General features: G+C 41.3%; 1 protein-coding gene across 2 annotated transcripts; it reads left to right on the top strand.

Annotated features, from left to right (window-relative positions):
• On the top strand, positions 1-16,903 carry ABCG2 (ATP binding cassette subfamily G member 2 (Junior blood group)). 2 transcript variants are annotated; one of them, XM_056490266.1, is made up of 16 exons: positions 1-182; positions 4,391-4,597; positions 5,890-5,949; positions 6,414-6,528; positions 6,822-6,974; positions 7,403-7,560; positions 7,916-8,067; positions 8,483-8,587; positions 9,362-9,612; positions 11,255-11,337; positions 12,257-12,346; positions 12,959-13,083; positions 13,689-13,843; positions 14,539-14,628; positions 15,320-15,414; positions 15,889-16,903. In XM_056490266.1, the coding sequence occupies exons 2-16, from the start codon at positions 4,398-4,400 to the stop codon at positions 16,037-16,039; spliced, it is 1,983 nt and encodes a 660-aa protein (XP_056346241.1). In that variant the 5' UTR covers positions 1-182; positions 4,391-4,397; the 3' UTR covers positions 16,040-16,903. The 2 variants fall into 2 exon arrangements, with proteins under 2 accessions (XP_056346241.1, XP_056346242.1); XM_056490267.1 differs by having other exon boundaries at positions 20-182; positions 9,365-9,612.
• The last annotated feature ends 6,364 nt before the right edge of the window (positions 16,904-23,267 follow it).

Here is a 23,267-nt window from a genome sequence, read left to right as displayed (position 1 = left end):
GGGTGGAGACTGGCGGTGACGGAGGGCAGGGTACCCGCAGATGCGATGGCCCGGGCGGCACTGCCCTGCCCTGCGAGCTGAGCCCGACACCGGAGCTGGGCTCCTGCGCTCCTCCCTTCCCTGGACCCCGCATCCCCCCGGCTGCTCCTCAGCATCCCGCGGCGCCGACCCGGACCCTGCTGGTGAGTGACTCCAGCAGCAGCTCAGCCTCCCCTGAGCCCGGCTTAGCTCGGGTTTAGTGCCCCCCTTGCTATGGAATGGCGCTCAGCAGGTGCTTTTATCCAACAGCCAAGGAAACCACAAACCTGCCTTCCCCCAGCTTTTACTGGGGTGGCAGGAAATCAATGGAAATATGCTTTATAAAAGGCAGCGGGGGGAGAAGCTTCAAAAGCGGTAAAAAGGTGAAAAATGAGAACATTTTGCCGGATCTGCGGCTCCCGGTGCTCCCTCCCGCACCGAGCGCTGACCATCGGTGCCCAGCCAACACACAGGGCTCTTGTCATGGAAGGCAGCTTACAAATCCCCGGCAAATCGGCCGGCAATTAACTTGCAGATTGCCTGAATCGCATTATCCTTATTTACTCAAGCGGTTTTCAAGTCCTGCACGTGTTGCCGAGAAAAAGGAATGTATGGTCCTGGGCCCTTTGCATCCCCACGGCCACTCTCTGCTCAGCCCACATCCCTGGAAATGGCTAAAGAAAGGGGAGAAAAAAATACACATACAGAATTGTTTCAGCTTGCAAGACTTAACTTTGTAGCCACTAAAAAGAAGAGAAATAATAGCACACTTAGCTGTGGTTTCTCTGGCGTGTTCAAGTATCCAGAAATAAGAAAAGGACTGTTTTTAAAAAGGGCTTGGGGCAGCTTTCGTTAGATAATTATGTTGAAAGCTGCTTCTGTCTCTAAAACTTCTCCTCCTCAAGTAACATCAATGCTTAGCCTCTACAGAGATAAAATCTTTTGAGTAACTGCCTGGATTTTAAAAAATGCGTGTCTGAATTTTGCTCCTCATAATTTTACTACCACTTCTATAGTATCAGGGGATTTTTTTGTTTTTGTTTTGGTTTTTTTTGTTCGTTTGGGTTTGGTGGGTTTTTTTTTTTTTGGTTTTTTTTTGGTATTGTGATTTTTTTTCTATTTGATTTTATTCTATTTCCAAAATATTTTCAGGAAAACTGACAGGAATAAATGTTCCTTAGACTTTTATATGGACTGTGTATCTTAAAGCACACAAATACATTTACTGAAACTGTTTGAAAAACTACAGGAATGGTATTGTTGTGGTTCAAGTGTGTTTGAATTAATTGAACTTTGTAGCACATTTTGTTGTTTGATGGTTTTGTTTACTTTTCCCGAGTGTAGGAAAAATGAGACTTTGTACTTTACAAGTCTCAGAAGAATACACAGGAAAGTGACCGTACTGAGACTTTAATTTTATGTATGTTGAAACAGTAGGAAAAGAGATTTCTCAGCTGTTTTTAAGAAAGTAGTTTCATTTTGCCATTAATAAAAGGTTAAAGCTCTAGATCCAGTATGTCTCCTGACAAAACTTTCTGAGACTAAACATCTCTGAAGAAAAGGATTTTCTATTAGACCTGAGCTGAAATGGTGCTGAAATCAGTGGCAATAAAAACATTTCAGAACTATTTGACAAAACAAACAAAATTTGCAAAATTTCCAGAGTTTATAAATGTTTTATTTTGCAGTTGCAAAGTCTACTACACCCAGGGTTAATATGATGAGGATATGAAACACTTTATTGAGATTAACAAATACTTTTGAAAACAGCAGGCAGTACATGTTGTCATTGAATCTCCTACTCATTTCCAACCTAAAGTAAATATTTGTAAGCAATTGGCAATGAAATCTGAGAAACTTCATTTAAAGTTTGCCTAGAAATTGATACAATTAGAATCTATCATGGTCATTTCTTTGTCCTGCCAAGCTCTGACTTAAAATGTTTCATGACTTTCAGTCACATTAAACTCAATGAATTATTTTTAAACACTTAAAATCTGCAATATTTAAAAAATTCCCTTTCTGAGGAAACAGCTGACAGTTATATTAGCTGTGGAGAAGCAGGATCCTCTGTTCCTCTGGTGGAGTTTGTTGTATAGTTTCTACTCACCTATTTGCAAGGAAGTGTGCAATCTCATTATAACTTGCTTGATAGATTAAATTTGACTGTGGCAGACTGTCTGTTCTTAGGAACAACACTGTAAAGCAGTGTGATCCTTCACTTGTGAAAACAGTTTCTTATTCTCTGCTTACTGTCTACCTGTCTAGTTCAGTCTGGAAGAATGAATTTCTTTAATTCCTAAAAAAAAAAGTTTGTTTCCTGAGGAGCACTTCAGAAATTTCAGTGCAAGTGTTGAGCTAGATTTTTATGCTGGTCTTTGGAAAAAAAAGACCAAAACTCCAATAAAATCAAATGAAACAAAGAAAAATGTAACCATTCTGTTGATTGTTCCTGAGGTCAAACTCTACCTCATTTTTTTTTCTCATTTGCTCATAATGTTGCATCAGTAATACTGAAATATTAAGCTGAGAAAAAAATGTGATCAAGCAAAATACTGATCAAAAAACCTTATAAATGTAGTGATATATCAAGGTCAGAGTCAGATTGTCTCCTGACTTCTGCACCCACTTTGTGCTGCTTGGTCATTGAACAGCTCAAGGGATTTTCTAATGCCTACCTGTGGTGTTGCCCCTGTGGTTGAGTACTTGGTGCCTGGTTCAGCAAACCTCTGCTCAGCACTTGTGAGACTTTTAGTGCCAAGTTCCCACTGCAGTTCTGAGCACACATCTCTAATTTAGCAAAGCATCCTTTCAAAAGGTAGTGATTGATGTCCAGACAGATTAACTCACAAACTGCAGCAAAAACAGCCTTATAAAATTACCTGTCCTCCTCTAGGTAAGTAAATCTGTGGCACAAGTGAGAGTGTATGCAGTTTATCAGTAAAATATTTTAAATGTTGCACATTTGATTGATGTTCAACTTATTCAAAATGCATTTTAGCCAAAATTAAAGCTAGACCCATTGTAATTACATTTCAAACACAGTTTCTTTGTACTGGGCCAAGATTACTGATTACTAAAACATTAAGAATTTATATTTTTGTCAGCACAGAAGACTGCAGCTTTCTCAGAAGAGGAATCTTGGGCTGGATTTGGGGTAGCATCACTGGGACACAGATGAACCAGCCTTTGTGTGCAGACAGGCAGGTTGCTGAATGTAGAGCTTCCAGAGGTTTTACTGTGCTGGTAGCCACCAAGGAGAGCTCAGCTGTCTGTCAAGCAACCTTAGCAAGCTGACAAGATAAGGGCTTGGGTTTGGGTGTTTATGTGACCATGTGAGACTGTTAGATTAAACGGCTTTTTTATTTCTGGCATTTTTTTTTCTCCAAGGCTCCTTTCTATTAGTAGCTCTCAAATTCATTCAGCATGTCTGCACCTGTCATAATTTGCCTCCTTTCTTGCTGTGAGCAGTGCAATTATGCTGAGGTAGGGGACTGGTCACCCCAGATCTCCCAGCTGCTCACCAACCCCCTTGACTCCCATGAACTATTGCATTGCTAACATTTCCCATAGTGACAATTAGAGTAATTAGACTCTGGTGAGTCAACGTGTTTCATAGAGAGGCCAGACCCTGCCTCTCTCCCAGAATGACCCTCAGGAAAGCACAAAGGGGACAAAGGTCTGCCTGCACGGGGACAGCCAGGGATGCTCCACTCTGCAGGTGGAAGGCTCACAGGCAGAAGCCTGGCTGATGAGGGAGGTGAGAGAACTTTAATTATTCCACAACTATTTCTAGTTTTCACGTGGAAATCAAACCCAAGGAAGAGAATATCTTGGCAGCAGAGTCAGTTTCCATGTTGCTGTATCCTTGATTAGATTTAGATTAATAGAAGAGTTGCTGCCTGTGGCCAGGTGCTGCTGCTGAGGGGTAGTTGGAGGGGGAGGATTCTGTTGGAGGGGAAAGATCCTGAGGTTGTGCTGTGGCAGACAGAGCCACTTCCAGCTGCTGAGGCAAAGCTGAGTGTCAGTGGTGCTGGTAGAACCTCTCTGGAAACATGTAAGAAAAGGCAAAAGTTGTTCAGCAACTGTGAGAGAGGAGTGAGAAAATGTGGGAGCAGCAGAATCCAGAGAAGGAATTCCAGGTGCTCTGCTCAGAGGGCAGCTGGGTGGGCAGCTGTGCCCCCCAAGCTCAGCCCACCCCAGCAGACCTTCAGGGTGGGGGGAAACTCCTCTCTCTCTACTCTGGCAGATCCAGCTCCTCATCATCTCTGATCTGATGATGGTCTGATCCCACAGGACCCAACCTTCCTAAAAGACACACCTCTCCTCTTCCTACCTAACCAATCTTCCCTTTGCCATGCTTCATTTCCAGAGGAGAGATGGCAGAGGACCAGCCACACCTGTGCATTCAGATGTCAGAAGCTGGTACAAATGGCATTCCCAGGCAGTCCTCTGCAGAGCTGGCTGGCAGGGCAGGAAGCGTGCTCACCTTCCACAACATCTGCTACCGCGTCAAGACGAGGTCCGGGCACCTGTGCTTCCGAAAATCTGCTGAAAAAGAAGTTCTGAGAGATGTCAAGTATGTGTTTAAATTTACAAACCTCTTTAGAGCATGTGTAAGTTTTATTTCTGTCCAGAGAGCTGACTTCACTCACATCACTGAGCCATTCAGCAAAACACGCAGATGAAGATTGAGAAAAATTATTTGTGTGTGTGGTTGCTTGGTGTTTGCTGCCAGCTGTGCCTAAGCCCAGCTCCTCAGAGCCTGGGCTGAGCCTGTGCAGCTGACAGCTCAATTCCCTTGGCCCTGGGGCTGCTATCAGCTCGGGGCACACCAGCCAGCTCTGCTGGTTCTGCTCTCCCTGGCAATCCTCCCGCTGTGCCGGGGTGTTCAGCTGAGATACCAACAGCCTGTTGCTGTCTCCTCCCTCAGCTGGTCAGTTTTTCGGGAGGGTTTAACCTAAAATGTTAATATAAGTGAGGGTTAGGTTAACTTTGGAGAGATGTAAAGGTTGCTGGGGTTTTGGCATTGTTTTGTTGAGTTGTTTTGTGGGTTTTTCCCCAGCAGTGAGCACTACTGCAGTAAAGCAGTCATGTCATTATGGCCTTTGTTCAATAATCAGCAAATAAAACTTGCCCATTCACAGTTCAGTAGTTAAACTAAGTGTCAAGAGCTCATACAATATGCCATTCCAAGTCACCCATGACTTTCAGCTCCCTAACTCCAATTTCTGTCATAAATATTCACCCTTTTGTGTAGCTCTGTCTATCCTGCTCTTTGCTCAGGGAATTTCCACACCTGTTAAACATGAGCTTTTAAAGGCTTTGTTGCTTTTCTCAAAAGCCATGTGTTGGTGGTACTTCAGTTGACTCACATGGGTGATTTGTGACATTTTCATCTGGATTTTGACTTCCATAGGGCTTTAAGGTCAGATAGAGAGAAACTACAACTGTATTTTAAGTACAAACAAACCCCTAGTTTATTCTGCCTACAGTGGCTATTCTCTCTGTTGAGAGAATAATACTTTTAGAACTGAGTATGGTTAAAGTAAGTGTGTGCTTCTCTTGTAGAGGTCCATGTGGTAAAAATACATGTACAGATTTTGCTACATTTTAGTCATGTCTCTGTTCTGTCTTCTATATGTCTATATGTCTTTTACATGATGGTTAGTTTTTCTTGAATTAGGAATACAAGTTAAGGTGCAGCCTGATCATAAATATTGCTTGTGGTTAGGCAGCTTCATTAATTCTGGAATTAATGGGTGCAGAGAGTAGTTGTACAGATAAGTTACACTGGCCTACCAGTTGAAACAGGCAAAGAAACAACCCCACCCTAACTATTCTGTAAAACTCCCCTGTTTTGTCTTGCAGTGGCATCATGAAACCAGGACTAAATGCAATTTTGGGACCCACTGGCAGTGGCAAATCTTCGTAAGTGCCCCCCACAGAAATTACACCCAGGGGAAAATGAAACTGCACACATTTAGCAGTAATGGACTTCTCTTTCAGAGAAAGATTGAGTTTTTATGTAGGTCTGAGCAAGTCTCACTGTTTTCTGAGAAATACTTGAACTCAAAAAAGACAATCAGTTTATATGAGAAAGGTGAAATTCAATTCTAGTCCACACTTTGCTGACAGTCACTCCTTACACACCATTCTGTGAGGTTAAACTCAAATTGTTGAAAAAGTGGACATGAACCTGCACAGATCTCATTTCCCTAGGAAACCAGGACAAAAGAAACTCGGTCCTTGAAAGTTGCTGGATGTTTTCTAGATTGCAAACGTTCAGTGTGATCTCTTTTTATGTAGCTGTTCATTCTATGAGCTGGAGTTGTGGTTCAGAGAGCTTTGCCTCCTGAATGTTCACCTGACAAAATAACCAAATTTTCCTTCAGACTACTGGACATTCTGGCTGCAAGGAAGGATCCCCATGGGCTCTCTGGTGACATTTTGATCAATGGAGCTCCTCAGCCTGCCAACTTTAAATGCACCTCTGGGTATGTGGTACAGGTGAGTAATTTTTATCACTGTGGATTCTATTGTAAGGAGTTGCTGCTGTGTTGCAAATACCTTGCCTTGATCCAAGGATCTAGGAAAACCCCTGAAAATTACAGAAAAGTGGTCTAAACAAGACACACAGGCATAGAAGATGCACCTTATTGCCTGTTCTGGCTGCTGCTACTGTCCCTCAGCATGCAAGGACTGCATAAAACATAGGAAGATGCAGTTCTCAGATGAATAAATAGAAACTGCTGAGCAACCACCAAGTATCTCCCCCTTTTTTCTTTTTTTTTTAAATGAAGGATGATGTGGTGATGGGAACCCTGACTGTAAGAGAAAATCTGAAGTTCTCAGCAGCACTCCGCTTGCCAAAGTCAGTGAAGGAGAAGGAGAAAAATGAACGAGTGAATCAGGTCATCAAGGAACTGGGTTTGAGCAAAGTGGCAGATTCCAAGGTAAGGCCTGTAAACATGGTACTTAAACCTTAGCAAGTAGTTTAGTAATTAACCAAATGGCTCATCATGGCAGTTTAAAAAAAAAAAAAGGTGAATTTCAACAGGCTGTTTCAATAATAAAATAATTAGTCACATTTCTGTATGGAGACCAATACAGACTGTGCTGATGCTGCTGTATGGTTTTTTATTGCAGGGAAAAGGAAAGGGAAGGGTGAAAGGGAGAGCTAGTGGCTGGAGAAAAAGACAAGACCTCAAGTAATATTAACATTAAGAACAAGGCTGTGTGTGAGACAACATTTACATCTGTTTCTGAGAGCAGGGGCAGAATTCCTGACAACTGTCCCCAAATTCTGCCATGTGGGTAGGATGCTGCTTCCTCAAGGATTTTTCTTTAGGCCAAACAGGACAAGTTTCTTGGTTTTTGTCAGGTTGGTACCCAGTTCACTCGTGGGGTGTCAGGAGGAGAGCGGAAAAGGACCAATATTGGGATGGAGATCATCACAGATCCTGCCATCTTGTTTCTGGATGAGCCAACCACAGGACTTGATGCCAGCACTGCTAACGCTGTCCTACTGCTGCTGAAAAGGTGATGGCCTTGGAAACAGCTCCCCACTGTTGTATTGCTGTATTTGACTCCAATTGCATTTTAAATGAGCAAATGGGGAATTCAGATATGCAATTATTTACCAGTGAGCCAAGGACGAGAATGGGGTAGGAAAAAAACTGAATTAATTCTCTTGCTCCAAAGAGAGAATTCTTTTCTCACATAGACACTGCAAATATGACCTAAATATTTTATTTTTATTTTTTTCCCTTTCTTTTCCCTTCTCTGGCATACCAAGTTAATCAGATTTCACCAAGACTTAGCTGAACTTTCAAATGCTCTTATCTAAACACTGAGCCCACCTGCAAAGCTGACATCTGTCATTCTTCCCATTCAGGATGTCAAAACAAGGGAGGACCATCGTCTTCTCCATCCACCAGCCTCGGTACTCCATATTCCGGCTGTTTGACAGCCTGACCCTGCTGGCTGCAGGCAGAGTGCTGTACCATGGGCCAGCCCAGCATGCCATCCAGTACTTCCAGTCCATTGGTGAGCACAGCTTCCAGCAGGGCCAGCCTTGGGTTTGCACCAGCTCCAGTGAAACGCCGACAGGGCCGGGCCAGGGCTGGACACGGCGTGTCCGAGCCAGCCCAGCACTTTATAGCAGGCTGAGCCTTTCTCTGGGTGCTTCTCCTCCTGACCCACTTGTGCATTTGGGTGAGCTGCTCCTGGGTGCATCTGAACTAGAGAAAGCCCAGGGTAGGGCTGGGAAGAGCACACTGCTGGCTGTCACCTTGCTTTTGCTGACGGTGCCCGGCAGTGCCACTCATCCCTCGGGAAAGCAAGGACTTTCCAAAGGCTGCCATGCCTTGGGTGCAGGCTGCTCCATGTGTGGCTGTGCTGCTGACAGCCTTGGCCACCCAGGGCTCATAACCTTGTCACCACGGTGTCACTGTCACCACAGGCTACCAGTGCGAGCCCTACAACAACCCCGCTGACTTTTTCCTGGATGTCATCAATGGAGACTCCACTGCTGTGGCAATGAACAAGGCTGATGAAAATAACACAGGTAAGAAAGCCAGAGCTGAGCCAAGTTATCCTAACATGTGGGAATGGGAATTTGAGAAACTGTTTTGGTAACTCTCAGCATACAGAAAGAGCTTCTTTCATCTTCCAGGCAAACCAGCTGAAATCCTGCAGAAGCAGAGATGATAAACCAGGGCAATTGTTCCTGTTAAGGACATAATTTGATGTAGTTGTGACTTGGCTATTTTACCTAATGGAACACCATTTCTGTTAGGAAATTACTGTTTTCCTTCCTTTGAGCAGGGTGGGAAGGGGTAGAGATAGGGCACCACTACTCACCTGCTATTTCCCTGAAGTTGTGCTAGGAGAGAAATTATCCCCAAACTAATGAATCATCTCTCACCTATTTTTTGGAATATGCTTTCTCATACTTTTCTGCTGCCACTCATTAATAGCTTACTCTCTTTTCACAGTAGTGAAAAGGCAAATGAAGTAATGAATATTCTGAGTGCCCAAACACAGTTTCACTATACATTTACCAAAGGACCAGCCATCATTTAACAACAATTCTCTGATCAGGGTCTGGCAAATATTACACACAACATATCTGTCATTGGAAAAGCTCACATTCTACTATAGTTAAGAAAAAAAAGGAGGTCCAGCTGAAATTTATTTATGACCAAAATAGACACATGCAGGATTACCTGGATCTAAAAGTCTAGGAAGTTCAGGATTATGTTATCACTTACAGAAACCTCTGGGGGCAAATGGGTTGTAAAAATCACTTTTTTTTTCTGTTTTTTTTTAATCTTTTCAGCAGAGAGCACTGAAGAACGCTCTGAATATGACAAAAACCTGGCTGAGCAATTAGCAGAAAAATACACCAACTCTGCCTACTACAGAGAAACAAAAGCACATTTAGAGAGCATTTCTCCAGGAAACAAAAAGAAAAGCAAAGGGCTTTTCCGGCAGATCACATATGCCAATTCCTTCCTCCACCAGCTGAAATGGGTGTCCAGGCGCACGTTTAAAAACCTGATAGGAAACCCTCAGGCTTCCATAGCTCAGGTAAGGCTATTTGAATCTATAATCTTGTGGTATACCTTGAATTTGTTTGTCTCCTAGATTATTAGATAAATCACTGGGATGGTTTTGCCTCTTGATGTTTTGGCTGCAGTAAGCATCTGAAGAAAGAGTGCTCAGGGTCAAGGAATTTGGGGATGGAAGGTGTCCTGAATGGTCCCAAATGTGTGGGACTGTTCAGTAATTAATTCTGAACTACTGAAAGACTTGGGGAGGCCAGACCTGTCCCAGCAGGGCATCCTGCTGCTCCCAGACAAGAGCACATCATGTTCCAAGGAGTTTCACACACTTGCTCAAGAACATTCTTCAGGTTTGACTCTAATTGTCCAGGCTTGGCACTATGGGTTTGGCCTCAAATCCTCTCCCCTGCCAGGAAAAGTTAACAGACTGCATTTGCTTACTTAATTAAACTTCAGCACAAAATGAAGTGCTGGCAGTTGGCTCAAGATCAGAAATACTTTTGCAGTCTTGTAATGCATGTGCTGTTTGGTCATTTGATTCTTCATATTGGTGATGATTTCTTCTGGATAAGGTGTCATGAATTCCATAATGGGGTCCAACACCCAGCATGAAAGATAATCCTGGCTCTGTTAGTGCTGCTTTTGCTGAAGGATCAGCACCAAAAGCGTTGACTCCTTCAGAGCTGCACATTGCTTTCAAAAGTGAGGAACATCCAGCTGGCCTCTGCAGAATGACTAATCCCCTAATTCATGGGCCAAACTCTGCAGCCACAGCACCACCAAAACTCCCACTGCAATTCTCAGCAGTTCTGGACAGGCCAATAAAAAAATTGGCCTGTAGCCAGGGATATAAACTATTTTCATCATGTTTTATATACTGAGTGAATAAATGGCTGGTGTGGAGGTAAAACAAGTCCAGAATCCCCGAGGTTAAAAGGCTTTGGGTAGTGTGTGTGCCTGTATGTTGATACTATGGAGATCCCTAATAATTGCTTTGTAAAAGCTTGACCTTGTGACAAGAATTAGGCTCTCAAGAACCTCCTTCATAGCCCAAGGTTAATGCTCCTGACTCTTTTCTCACAATCGTTTTTATCTCCCCGCCCTCATTAGGGGTGGATTTGTCCAGCATTCTTCTAGGGGTCCATAGCTCATTAAGCCTTTTCTTCATTAATCTGCTCCAAATTGGTCTTGAAATGATCCCTGCTTGCCACTGCAGCTGCCTTAGGAGCTGAATTATCCCTGACATTTGCTCCTTTCGGCAGGATCTGAGCGAGAGGGTACCAGGATCAGGTAGTTTATGGTGTTAAGACTCATGCACTGCTGGGGCTTAAAAATGACAGAACTGCCTGATACCATTGTTTTCCTGAGCTTTTGTTGTCATTTGCATGTAGCAGTAAAAAAGTGTGATGCACACACTTCAGTCTTTCAGTGACATCCTGAGGCAGCTGTTATCTCTGCTATTTAAATAGTTACAGACTGCACTGTCAGCATATCTGCAGCCCTGTTATAACATCTCACAAAAAACAGTTCCATGAGTTAGATGTATGATAGAGCCCAGCATCTACACACTGTGGAGCATGAAAATCAGCTGTCATCCTCATCCTGGCTGTCAGGAAAACCTTTGAGGCAATGAGAATGATCCTTCCCCTCCTCTTTTTCCCATTTAGGTTTGTGTTACAGCTGTTCTGGGACTGATTGTAGGTGCCATTTTCTTTGGACTTGAAGAGAACACTACTGGACTACAGAACAGGTCAGTCAGTCTAGGTGATGGATATTCAAAAACGTGATAAAGCTCCCTTTAAAGCAGCTTGATACCTCTATAAACCAAATGCTTCCCTTCACATCAGTAAGGCCAAGCCTGTGTGACTTGGAAGTGAGGGAGTGATTTTGCTCCTCTAGCAAGGTCTCCCTGCAGAACTGAGAGGGTTAAAATATACAGATTTGTGGCTATATAAAGGTAGGTAACTAAAGTTGTCATCTTCCAACTATATCTATTCACACACTTGAATTTACCAGCACCAAGAAATTTTCAAATTACTCTGCTCTATGTATCTTTTTGACAGCTGTGTGTACCTGACCTGACACATGAATTTGCCCCTATGAAACCTCTGTGTTCTTAATCCTCAAATGCTTTATAGCATCTGTTTAAAAACAGCTCAGGTTTAAAGTTAGTAGGAAGTGCCTTAGATGTTCATGGAAAAGGTGAAAACTAGTTCTCACACTGCTTATTTGATTCCTTGCTGTTTGCAGCAGACAAATGCCTCACAATCTGAGAATCTTTATTGTGTCAGGAAATTACATTAAGGAAAAAACCCCAAACCACAGCCCCTCAAAAACAAAAAACAAGCAAAAAAACCAAAAACAAAACAAAACAAAACAAAAAAAAACCAAAAAAAACCCAAAAAACACACAAAAAAAACCAAACAAAAAAAACCCCCACAAAACACCTCAGTTGATTTTCTGCCAAAACCAAATAATGACTGTACCACATCTGTGTCAGGCTTGTTACAGACTCAGACTCAGAGCCAGGACTTTTCCCGTGGATTTCGGGATGGGAGGTCAACACTGCCAAACTTCAGGCACTGCAGGTGGATTTATGTTCTGTGTTGTGGAAACACTGCATTTACATCCCATTTTAAGTAACATCTCACTGTTTTGCTGTTTGTCAGGGTGGGTGCAATGTTCTTTCTGACCACCAACCAGTGTTTCAGCAGCGTCTCCGCTATTGAACTCTTTGTTGTGGAAAAGAAGATATTTATGTAAGTAAAACATAAAAAAAAGGTTAGCAGGCTCTTTGAGTTTGTCTGACATGCTGAGAATGTCATTAAAGTACAGCCAGTGCAGAATTTTCAAATTATTTCACTGATAGTGCTCATTTCAAATGTACTTTGTTAGTCTGCTAGTCAGCTGTCTGAAAACCCCCCAAAAGGTACCTGTGATTACAAATGACTCAGAGTTAAGTTTATTGACACAGTAGGGAAAAAACACTTGAATACTCAGTTTTGGCATTGATTAATAAGTTTGTGACTTGCTAGTGAGGGCAATAAATACCATCTAATTGTAATCTTTAAAGCTGTGCATATTATGCTGTATAAAATATGAAAATTATTCAAACTTTACCGTCTCATCTAGATGACATGACACATAAATTTATTTAACACTAAAAATTATGTGAACAAACACCCATGTTCATTTGTATATGAAAATATCACCAGTTGATAGTGTGTAGGTTTACTGGACAGTTGCATTACAGCCTAAGTATGAAAGATTTTCTTCCAGTTTGAGCTAGAATTCCTTTTTCAGGAGGTGAAAATCAAAGTGGTTTTTTGTGGTTAAATTTCTAATGTGCTGTACCTGTCTCTGTGTTCCAGACATGAATATATCAGTGGGTATTACAGAACATCTGCATACTTCATAGCAAAGCTAATGGCTGATTTGATACCCATAAGGACTATGCCCAGCATCATCTTCACCTGCATAGTTTACTTCATGCTAGGCAAGTATGGTCTCCTAGAGTCTCATAACCATTATTACATAGTTTAAATTTATTCCTTTTAATTTATGGTCTCCTTGGTTTCTGATGACTTTTATAATTTTCTGCTCCTTGCAAGAATACTTACAAGAAAAAGTTTTGTTTTAAGGTCTTAGTACTGTATGAATTATTACCAGCTTGTTGGCTTTGATCTGAATTTTTTCCCTAAGGAAAAGGAAACAGGCTCAAATCAGCAAGAGGCTCCCAAAATGTGAAACTGAAGGGAATCAGACCTTGCTGCTGAATCCATAGCCCCCTCAAGGCTGCTGGGCTCTTTAGCAGAGCTCTCTGCTGGAAAATGGTGAAATGCTGTACAGCTGCTGCTTATGGAAATGCTCTACAAGTTTTTCCTTTTGGGCATGCTACTTGTTCATCCTGTCTTCCACTGTCAGGACAGACACACAGGGGCTGCCACAAGCACCACAGCAGTCTTGGGTCTCAGTGACACAGCCTGGCAGACAAGCTGTAATTTGTAAGCAGAACACACCAGGAAATTCAGGATAGTGTTCAGGTAATGGCAAAGCTTTCAGCAGCATCATTCTGAAACCCTTCTTGTTCTCACCTTTAAGGTTTGAAGCCAACAGCAGGAGCCTTCTTTACAATGATGTTCACCCTCATGATGGTGTCCTACACAGCCACGTCCATGGCCCTGGCCATTGCAGCAGGACAGAGTGTGGTGGCTATAGCAAACCTCCTCATGACTGTGGCATTTGTTTTTATGATTGTGAGTAGCACTGCTCACTTCTCTAGGCTGGATCATGAAATCCCAGGAATGCTGAAACACAGAAATCCTACTAGCACGGAGTTCAGCTGAGCTCTGCAAAAAGTCTGTTGGGGTCAACATATCCTGATTTGTCTGATTTGAGTATCCTGAAGCTGTGGGGTGGAATATTCTGATTTGTCCTTTGAATGAAAGAGAAGTGGGAGGCTGGAGGGTTGGGTGTGAGGAGGAGAATGGTTCCCCATATTTCTTGTCTGTGGCTCTGGCAGACAGAAAACTGCCTGGAAAGTAGGAAAGCCACTTAAGGCTACATTTCCTTCTCTCTCCCTTAACTTTGTGAAAGGCAAATGTGTGTGGCTGCAGCACCCTGCTTTCTGAGACCACTGGCAGCCCCACACTAAGAGCAGCAGAGAGTTCATGTGGGACACCAGACAGGAAGCTCATGGGTTTACTGAACAGGGGAAAGCATTCCTTGTGCCTTGTTTTGGGGCAGGGACCTGAGGTTATGGCCCAAAGCTTAGTAACATAGAAATCCTGCCCTTTTGCTCTTCTGCTGGAAGAGTTTCTTCTTCTAGGAATGCTTTCCCATTCATTTTTATCTGAAGAAGCAAAGTCAAGGGCTAGAGAAGAACACAGGATAAGAGCATGTAATTTTTAATGTATTTTTGTTGTTTTTGTTTTGTAATTATTGCCTCTAGATTTTCTCTGGGTTGCTGGTCAATCTCACAAGTGTCATGTCCTGGCTCTCCTGGCTCAAATACTTCAGCATCCCTCGATATGGAATGGCAGTAAGTGCTCTGATTTCCTGTGTACAAACCTGGAAATGGTTTGCTAGAAAGGAAGGTCTTTAACCATGATAAATAAATCTTCAAACCTGATGGCCTAATGAGCAAACTGAAAGCTAATGAAGTACAACAACCTCAGAGTGTTTTGCAATACCTTGAAACAAGAAGGGCTTCTCACCAACCAGCACCCACTGCTGTTTAGAAGAACTTATTTCTGTAATTTGGAAACACCTCATATAAAGATACAACTACTACATCCACTGGACTTCAGCTGGACAGAAATGTTTCAAAGTAAAGAACAATGTTATCCCCACACAAAAAAGTAAAAATCTTCTATTTGTCTTTTCCATCAATCAAATAAAAACTTGTCAGGCTAAAGCATTTCTCCTAGTTTGTGAAAATTTAAGACAGTGATGTTTGGCAGAGAAATTTGGGCTTTATTTCTGCCTGTGCCTGGGGGAGGTGGTAAAGCCACCTTGTGATGCATGCTTTACCAGGTGTGTACAGGCTGTATACATTCCTCTCTTAAAAAGAAAAAAAAGAACTCTGCTGCTCTGCTAAAAAAATGGGGATTTCGCAATTTTTAGAATGCACATTTTTAGAATGAATTTTAATTGCATTGTATCTCATCTTGTTAACATATCCCTCCTTTACCTACTAATTTCTGTTGTCATTGTTTCTTTTATTTTGAAAGGCTTTAGAGATCAATGAATTGGTTGGTCTGAACTTCTGTGGCAGTAACAACACAGTTCCAAGCAGTGACAGTGCATATCGACAGACAGGCCAGATGTAAGTATTTTGGAACACTGAGGTGAATCCCACCATCAGGAACTTTAGAAGCCTTGGAACATCAGCTTGAGTATCAAAGATACTCACTGATGACCAGAGAATCTGTGAGTTTTTACATGGAAAAGGAACCTTTGACTGGATTTTTGCATTCTGACTGCAGGGAACATCCTGCTTGCTGTCACATTCAGTATTTATAACACTAGAAATATCTGGCATGATGCTTCTTACTTTTCTTCAAACTGTGTACACACACACAATTTTACAGCCTCGCAAAATCCATTCCAGCTTCCTACGTCAAACTGGAGCTACAAGAAAAGCAAATTTACAAATGCAGAATTAACCACTGACTCACAGCTGGTGTATGCCCACCTATTACATACATGCAACCACACTGCAACTTGTAGAGTTGTTCCTAGATCCTGCTGGCTGGTTCATAAAGTGACTGAGCTTACCAATGTGTGTATTTGTCTGCAGGATGTGTACTGGAGAGCAGTACCTGGAGAGCCAAGGCATCGACCCCAGCCCCTGGGGGCTGTGGCAGAACCACCTGGCTCTGGCCTGCATGACACTCATCTTCCTCACCATTGCCTACCTCAAGCTGCACTTCATGAAGAAGTTCTCCTGAAACCAGAGGGACAGAAGCAACTCCCACTGTGCAGTAGTTCGCTGAGCTGATCGTGCAACTGACTCGATTGTTTTTAAAGAGACCTTTTTTTGTACTTTTGTTATTACCCTAGTCAACAACATGAAAGCCACCCCTGTACATGAAATACTCACTGTTAATTTACTCTGCCAAAATGTTGAGCATGGCTCACTCCTCTTTGCCACAGAAAAGAGTACAGCTATTCATTTCTTCAAGAGACTATTCAGTTTTTCTGCCTGCTCTAGCTATGAACTTGTCGAACACTATATCTAATATTTAGTGGCTTAACTAGAAAAAAGTAATGGTTCCATACTTTAATTAGCACTTACCTTCACTAGGAAGTAATTCAGCCCAAAGTGATGCTTATCAGGACACCAACAGTCTCAGCTCACAGGATATGTGAGACAGGGACAAAATCCCTTCCATCCCAGTGCCCTTTTCTATCTGGGAATCATCACTGCTCTAGAATGTACTTATTGATGCCATCAAGCCCTTCTTGCCTCACTCAAGTGGTAGAAGCACTGCTTTTTAAAATAAATATGTTCTTACTTACAGTGTTGGTTCCCATAATCCTTGTCCTGAAGTTTGTATTTCCTCTGCACAACTGCAAGTCATCTCCACTGTCCCATTAGAGCTGCTAGCATGAGTAGCTCTTAGTCATTTTTATGGTGACCAAGTCCAAGTGCATTATTAAACAGGGTGCTAAGAGTCCATAGATTGCAGCATTCCTTTCCTGGCAGGCCAGCTTTTCCCTGGCCATGTGCAGCAAGGCTAGCTCATCTCCTTCTTTATCTGCAGAGTTAATAGTAAATGCATAAAAATATATAAAGATAACTTTACACTCTTTCTTGGGTTGTTACTGTTGGTCCTGTTGCTCCTGCAGCGTTTGCCCTGCTTTGTGTGGGTCATAAAAAAACCTAACAAGACCTTATTTCTGTAAGAGACTTAGAAACACAGAACACCCCAGAGGTGTGTGGAAGGGACCCACAAGGAGCATCAAGTCCAGCTCCTAGTCCTGTCTGCCTCCACTTAACAGCAGTTCTTGAGAATGGTTGTAGTTCTGTCTATTGGGCAGCTCACATAGGCTGTAAATTTAACATCACACTAGGATTCATGCTGATCTGATCACTAATTATTGTTTTGTTGCTAAGATGTCATGCTGCTGGGGAAGATGAAAGCTTCAGAGCACAAAAAGGTGTCAGAGTGTGTTCTGTACCTTTAGTTTAGCCCTTTTTATGCAGAAGGAAAGAGTGAGGAGACTATATAACAAAATATATATAACTAATATGCCAATAACTATATATATGTATAACTCTCTCTATATATAACTATATATATAAAACTATATAACTTATAACAGTAACAGATATGTGATTAAAAATTGACAGGAACTCCAGGTCCTGGTACTACAAAGAAATGAAAGTGGAACTTTTGCCTTTGGAAAAAAGAAAATCATCCGAGATTGTAAAATGTAGAAATCTACAGGCCATCTAACTGCAGCTGGCCCTTATAATTTCAACAAGTTATAAACATGATCACACAGATTGTGTTCAGTTGTAAAAGAAAATAATTTCAGTATACAGCAGTGGTTTCTGAGAAAGGAAATAATCAAAATAAATTATATTGCTCACATTTTGAATGGGCATTGACATTGTATTGCACAGATAATATTTACCACAAAACTCCTAAACTTTTCTTGCTTCCTACTACTTATTTCAGCAGTTGGTAATCTATAAGAATGTATTTAGGTAAAATAAATATTTCTTCCAGTACTGTCCAACACTTAACTCTGTAAACTTGTAAAATTCTATACCTCAGTTGCTTGGGCAGAAATTACAGTAGTAGTCATGTCAGATTTCTCTGTCACACTATAGGCTTTAAATTAAAATTTTATTTTTTTCTTTTTGTCCAGCACTGCACTTTACATGTTCTAGTGAAAGGTGCCCTTGCCCACAGCATGAGAGTTGGCACTAGGTGATTTCTAAAGTCCCTTCTAACCCCAAAGTTGTATTATTCTATAATATATTTGGGTGTTCCCTTTAATTTGGGGATTAGTACAACTACATTGCTTGCACAACCCAGGAGACACATCATCCATCCCTATAACAACCCTGATATGTTCTTTTATAAGCAGTGTAAGCAGGGGGAGGAAATATTATTAGGAGAAGGGAAATGAATCCAGAATCCCCGAGGTTAAAAGGCTTTGGGTAGTGTGTGTGCCTGTATGTTGATACTATGGAGATCCCTAATAATTGCTTTGTAAAAGCTTGACCTTGTGACAAGAATTAGGCTCTCAAGAACCTCCTTCATAGCCCAAGGTTAATGCTCCTGACTCTTTTCTCACAATCGTTTTTATCTCCCCGCCCTCATTAGGGGTGGATTTGCCCAGCATTCTTCTAGGGGTCCATAGCTCATTAAGCCTTTTCTTCATTAATCTGCTCCAAATTGGTCTTGAAATGATCCCTGCTTGCCACTGCAGCTGCCTTAGGAGCTGAATTATCCCTGACATTTGCTCCTTTCGGCAGGATCTGAGCGAGAGGGTACCAGGATCAGGTAGTTTATGGTGTTAAGACTCATGCACTGCTGGGGCTTAAAAATGACAGAACTGCCTGATACCATTGTTTTCCTGAGCTTTTGTTGTCATTTGCATTTAGCTTTAAAAAACTGTGATGTACAGAACTTAATGATTCTGATTATATCACTAACTTGACTGAAAACGTGTTTTCATGTATGAAAATTCCTTCTTAGTTTCCTTACACTTTGACAGCAAGTGATTTAATCTAGACTCCTGGAAGCTTTTAAAACTTTTTATTTTTAGTCAGGTTTTAGAGTATTCAATCCAGTTTAAGATTTCTTTTTACATCCTCCGTCTGAATGACTTCAATTAAAATAAATCACAAGCTGAGGATTGTTACTTTCTAAGGAATTATTAAACTCATTTAATTCAATTAGTTTGAATTAAACTTCTTAATAATAATAATATACCACTTCTAAATTTTATTGCTTTCAGTAGAGAAACTAAAGTTTTGATATTTTCTGTGCCAGTAATTGAAAGTAATTGCTTTTTCCTTGTAGTGAATGTTCATGAAGACAAGATAGCAAACTGGCTAGGTCCAGCTAATACATCACCCAGCTGAAGTGGTCATGTGCTAGAAAGAATATTTAAAACTTATACAGGTTTGGAATGTCATAATTCAGAGAGCCTGGAAAAGGTCTACATTTATTTATTAAGAAGAAGAAAGTAAAAGGCAATGTAATGCTAAGAGCAGCCAAAGGAGTAAACCTCTATTAATTGAAAGCTTTTAATATGCAGAAGGGCACTGGCAAAACTGAAATCACTGGCATTCAATTTTACTCTTTTAGCCTCTTCTTTGTGCTAAAATATTTAACAATCAATAATATCAATTGTTGGAGGAATTCTTCTGGAATAAAGAATTATTTCAGTGGAATGTGAGGCAGGTAAGTAAGCCTGGTGGCGGAGTAGTATGAGTGGCTTTTGATGAGGAGGCAGACAGTATGGAAAACAAATTTCATCTTGAGAATTACAGCCTTGTTTTCCAAACTGATAGTGAGTTGTTCAATTAATTCTGTAACTTACTTGGACAACTGCATGGCATAGGCTGCTGACTTTTCACATGACACATGTACAAGGCCCATGACACTGACCTGGGGATTGCGACTTATTTTTCACAGTGTACCCAGGGTTTATAAATTGTAATTGTTCAAGCAAAGATTTAACAAGTGCCTGACCCTCTAGTTCTCACCATGGGCTTACATGTTTTACTGATGAAGCCAGTACCACTGGCTGGATGCTTTGGGCTGCATTAAAAAAAAAATGTCATCATCTTTCTTGACTTCTGTGCTGGTAGACAAAATAAGAGAATTGTAGGCTGGACACTAACCATCTGTCAGGAAAGACATTTGTTTAATTTGGGTTTTCCAGGAGGCATTGAGAATTGTGCTTGTAGAGTGGCACCCCACTAAAGCAGAGAATAAATCAATAAAAAGGTTTGCAGTTCTGTGTTATTCCAGAGGAAACAGAGGAAATGTTGAAAAAAAAATACCATAAAAGACAGAAAGAATTTATTTCTAGTGGACACTGGTAGCTGACAAATGATAATGATAATGAATATATCCACTTGAGAAGGAATAAAGAAAGCAATTAATACAGCAACATCACAAAAAAATTTATATCATGTATGTCTATCTTTTGTGTTTAGAGGCTAAATAGTTATAGATTAAGAGCTCAAAACAACAGTTTCTTTACATGTGGAAACAGATGGATAGACTCAAGAGCAGCCTAACCTAGCCTGTTAAAATAAGTAAACTCTGCTTCTCCAGTTTCCTTCATATTTCAAGAGAAATAATCTTTGTCTCCATAAGGTTTTGAGTCATGTCTGGTTCGTTCTCAAGAGAGCTGCCTTGCCAAAATCTTAAGTCACTCTGTTTCTTCAAAAACACAGTGCTGCAATTACTCTCACTCCCCAGTATTATGAAACAGCCTCCTGCCTTCTGATTACTTTTCCTCTGACCCAGTGGGCACAGAGTCAGGGACTGAGGATGCAATTCCCTGCTCTGGATGGCTGCAGACAGGCACTGCAGGTAACATGATGGAGGAGATTGTTCCTGGACACACACCAGCGCCAGTCCAAGGTGAGTCAAACATCCCCAAATGATCCCTGTTACGGATTTGTAGTTACATATTTTCAGTTTGCAAAATTTCTCTGGGATGCTGATAAACACTACAAGTATTGAAACTTTGATTTCTAGAATGAAAAATTTCAGAATTCTTTGCTACAATGTCAGGTTTTCTGCACACTTTATACAAATAATCTCCTAAAAGAGAAAATCATAATTTGGAAAATTAAAAAACAAGTTGAATAGTTTTCTCATATTGACTGGTAAATGCTGTTTTTATAGGCATCAACTTGCTGCCTCTTGAACATTCAGGGATGTGCAAGTACTCACTTTGCATTCAGCTGTGTCTTTTTGCACAAAAGGTATGTATAGCAGTAGGAGAGAGTATAATCTGATAATGTAAATAACAGCAATGCCAACAAAGATTCCTGGAGCTGCTCCCCTGGGTCTTCCATGTGACACACTTCTATTTCCTAAATAATCTGTGATTATAGTTCTTACAGACATGAACAACTTCTTTCAACCTAAATATTTCCCTCTTTTTTTTTAAATCAGTTCTCCTGTCAGACAGATCTTATTTTCACCTTCCCATGCCATAAAAAAAAGAGAGAAGTCTCCTGAACATAAATGCTCCTCTTCTCCCAGTCCACATCTCCCTCCTTTCCTTGCTGGGCATGAAACTACAATCAGTTAAGACAGTTAAAGCCCTTGTCAAACCTGTTTCTTCACTTAACTGTTTCAAATAACTAAGCCAGGAAACACAGCTGGCCTTTATTACACAGCTGTGGCATCACAGGAACTCTGAGAGAAATTGAAGTTTCTTCCCAGTGCTTGCCAGCTCTGCCTTTCTGCAGCACAAGGTTTCAGATGGCTGCACCTTTCTGCACACAGACATCTGAAACTGGAGATTTGGGGAACTCAGTCTGACAGCATCCTTGGCTGCAGGAAAAGCTGGTGGCAGTACAGAAGTGTGCTTACCTCAGACTTTGGAATGAACTGGTAATTTCAGGTTTGTCCTGAAAGGAGCACTCTTTTCCTTTGAGTGTTTCTCAGAGTTTACATCACACCACTATCTGTGCAACAGTGAAAAGCAGCAGCCTGAGCAGCACACACAGGCATTTTTGGCAGTGTTTTTATTTTGAAAATACCTCAAATGGGACCTCCCAGAAAACAAAGTCTAACTCTTCTCACTGGAAATTATTTTTTTCAAACTAGAAGTCTTAAAAACTGAACAGGAACTTATATGAGTTGAATATTGTTGATTGTTTTTTATTAATAATTCCTTAATGAGCATTTTATCCCCTGTGAGTCTCTGGTAACCTTCAACTCTTTCCACAACTTTGCAAATGAATGTAATTAAAAAAAAAATCACCAGCCAAAAATGGTGGCTAATGCAAACTGTCATGATTGGTCCTTAGGCAATCTTACTGCATTTATTACTGATGACTTTTGGAGAGCCACACAAACCCAGCACATTCCCCACATCTCAAACCCCTTCCTACTCCCTTCCTGGCACCCCACACCTGAAGGAAATTTGCTCTCACACTTCATCTAAATTCAGGCCTGTTACAGAAGGCACAAGTTTGCTGCTCTTTGCCTCCTGGGATGCAGTTTCAGAATCCCTGAGCATTCCTTGGAGTAGAAGCCAAGCAGAAGAGCTGCCAGAATCCCCAATCCAAGGAGAACTTGTGATGCCACTGCTGTTTCAGCATTACTGGTGATTAAGCAGCATGTTTGCAGCAGCCCTTTGAGCCAGGCTGGAAGCAGCTGAGTGTGTGCTAAGGCATCAGTGTGAGGTGGCACAAATAAAACACAACTCTCTTGAATGTCAGTCTGTCACCTGAACCATTAAGCTATCCTTCCACTTTTCTGCAGCTATTTTGCATGATCAGTGCTTAAAACCTGGAAGTCCTCGTTACACAAGTGACAATTGTTTGCAGACCTTTTATCATAACCTTTTTACCCCTTTACCTCAGTTTTTTGACCAAGTTTTTCTTCTTGTTTAGATTAACTGGAGAAGAATCTTGGAATATACAAGGCATCCAAGTAATGCCTGTGGACATGGAAGAATTATTCCAAAAAGCTCTTATCACAAATATGCATCTCAAACTGCACTTCCAGAAGAAACTTTTCAAAATCAGCAATGTTACAAAATACACAAGGAAGGAAGGAAGTAAGGAAGGAAGGAAGGAAGGAGAGAAAGAGAGAGAGAGAGAAAGAAAAGTTCCCACTTCCCACATGCTGTGACTTTTATAGTGCACTGACTAAAGGTTTAATATACTTAATAAATTCAGTATGTATGTATTTCATTAAAGATTGAGATGTATTTACTTTAATCATTATTGTCATTAATACAGTTTCATTAATACAGCTGTCCAGAGAGAACTATGGCTCATACATGGGAGTCTATTCAAACCTTCCAGGTGCTGTAGTATTCCCTCCTGAAACAAGGGACAAAATAAAGGAGGAATAGAGAAAAAAAAAGACTTAAATTACACAGCAAGTAATGAAGAGACAGTTATTAGCAGTGGGAGCTGCTGCTGCTTGAAATAGCAGAAACCTGTGCATTTGC

Source organism: Oenanthe melanoleuca, chromosome 4 (assembly GCF_029582105.1).
Source record: "Oenanthe melanoleuca isolate GR-GAL-2019-014 chromosome 4, OMel1.0, whole genome shotgun sequence".
In the NCBI taxonomy this organism is placed as follows: Eukaryota; Metazoa; Chordata; class Aves; order Passeriformes; family Muscicapidae; genus Oenanthe; species Oenanthe melanoleuca.
Note: the sequence above shows the minus strand (reverse complement) of the source record. Positions and strands in the feature narration are given on the sequence as shown.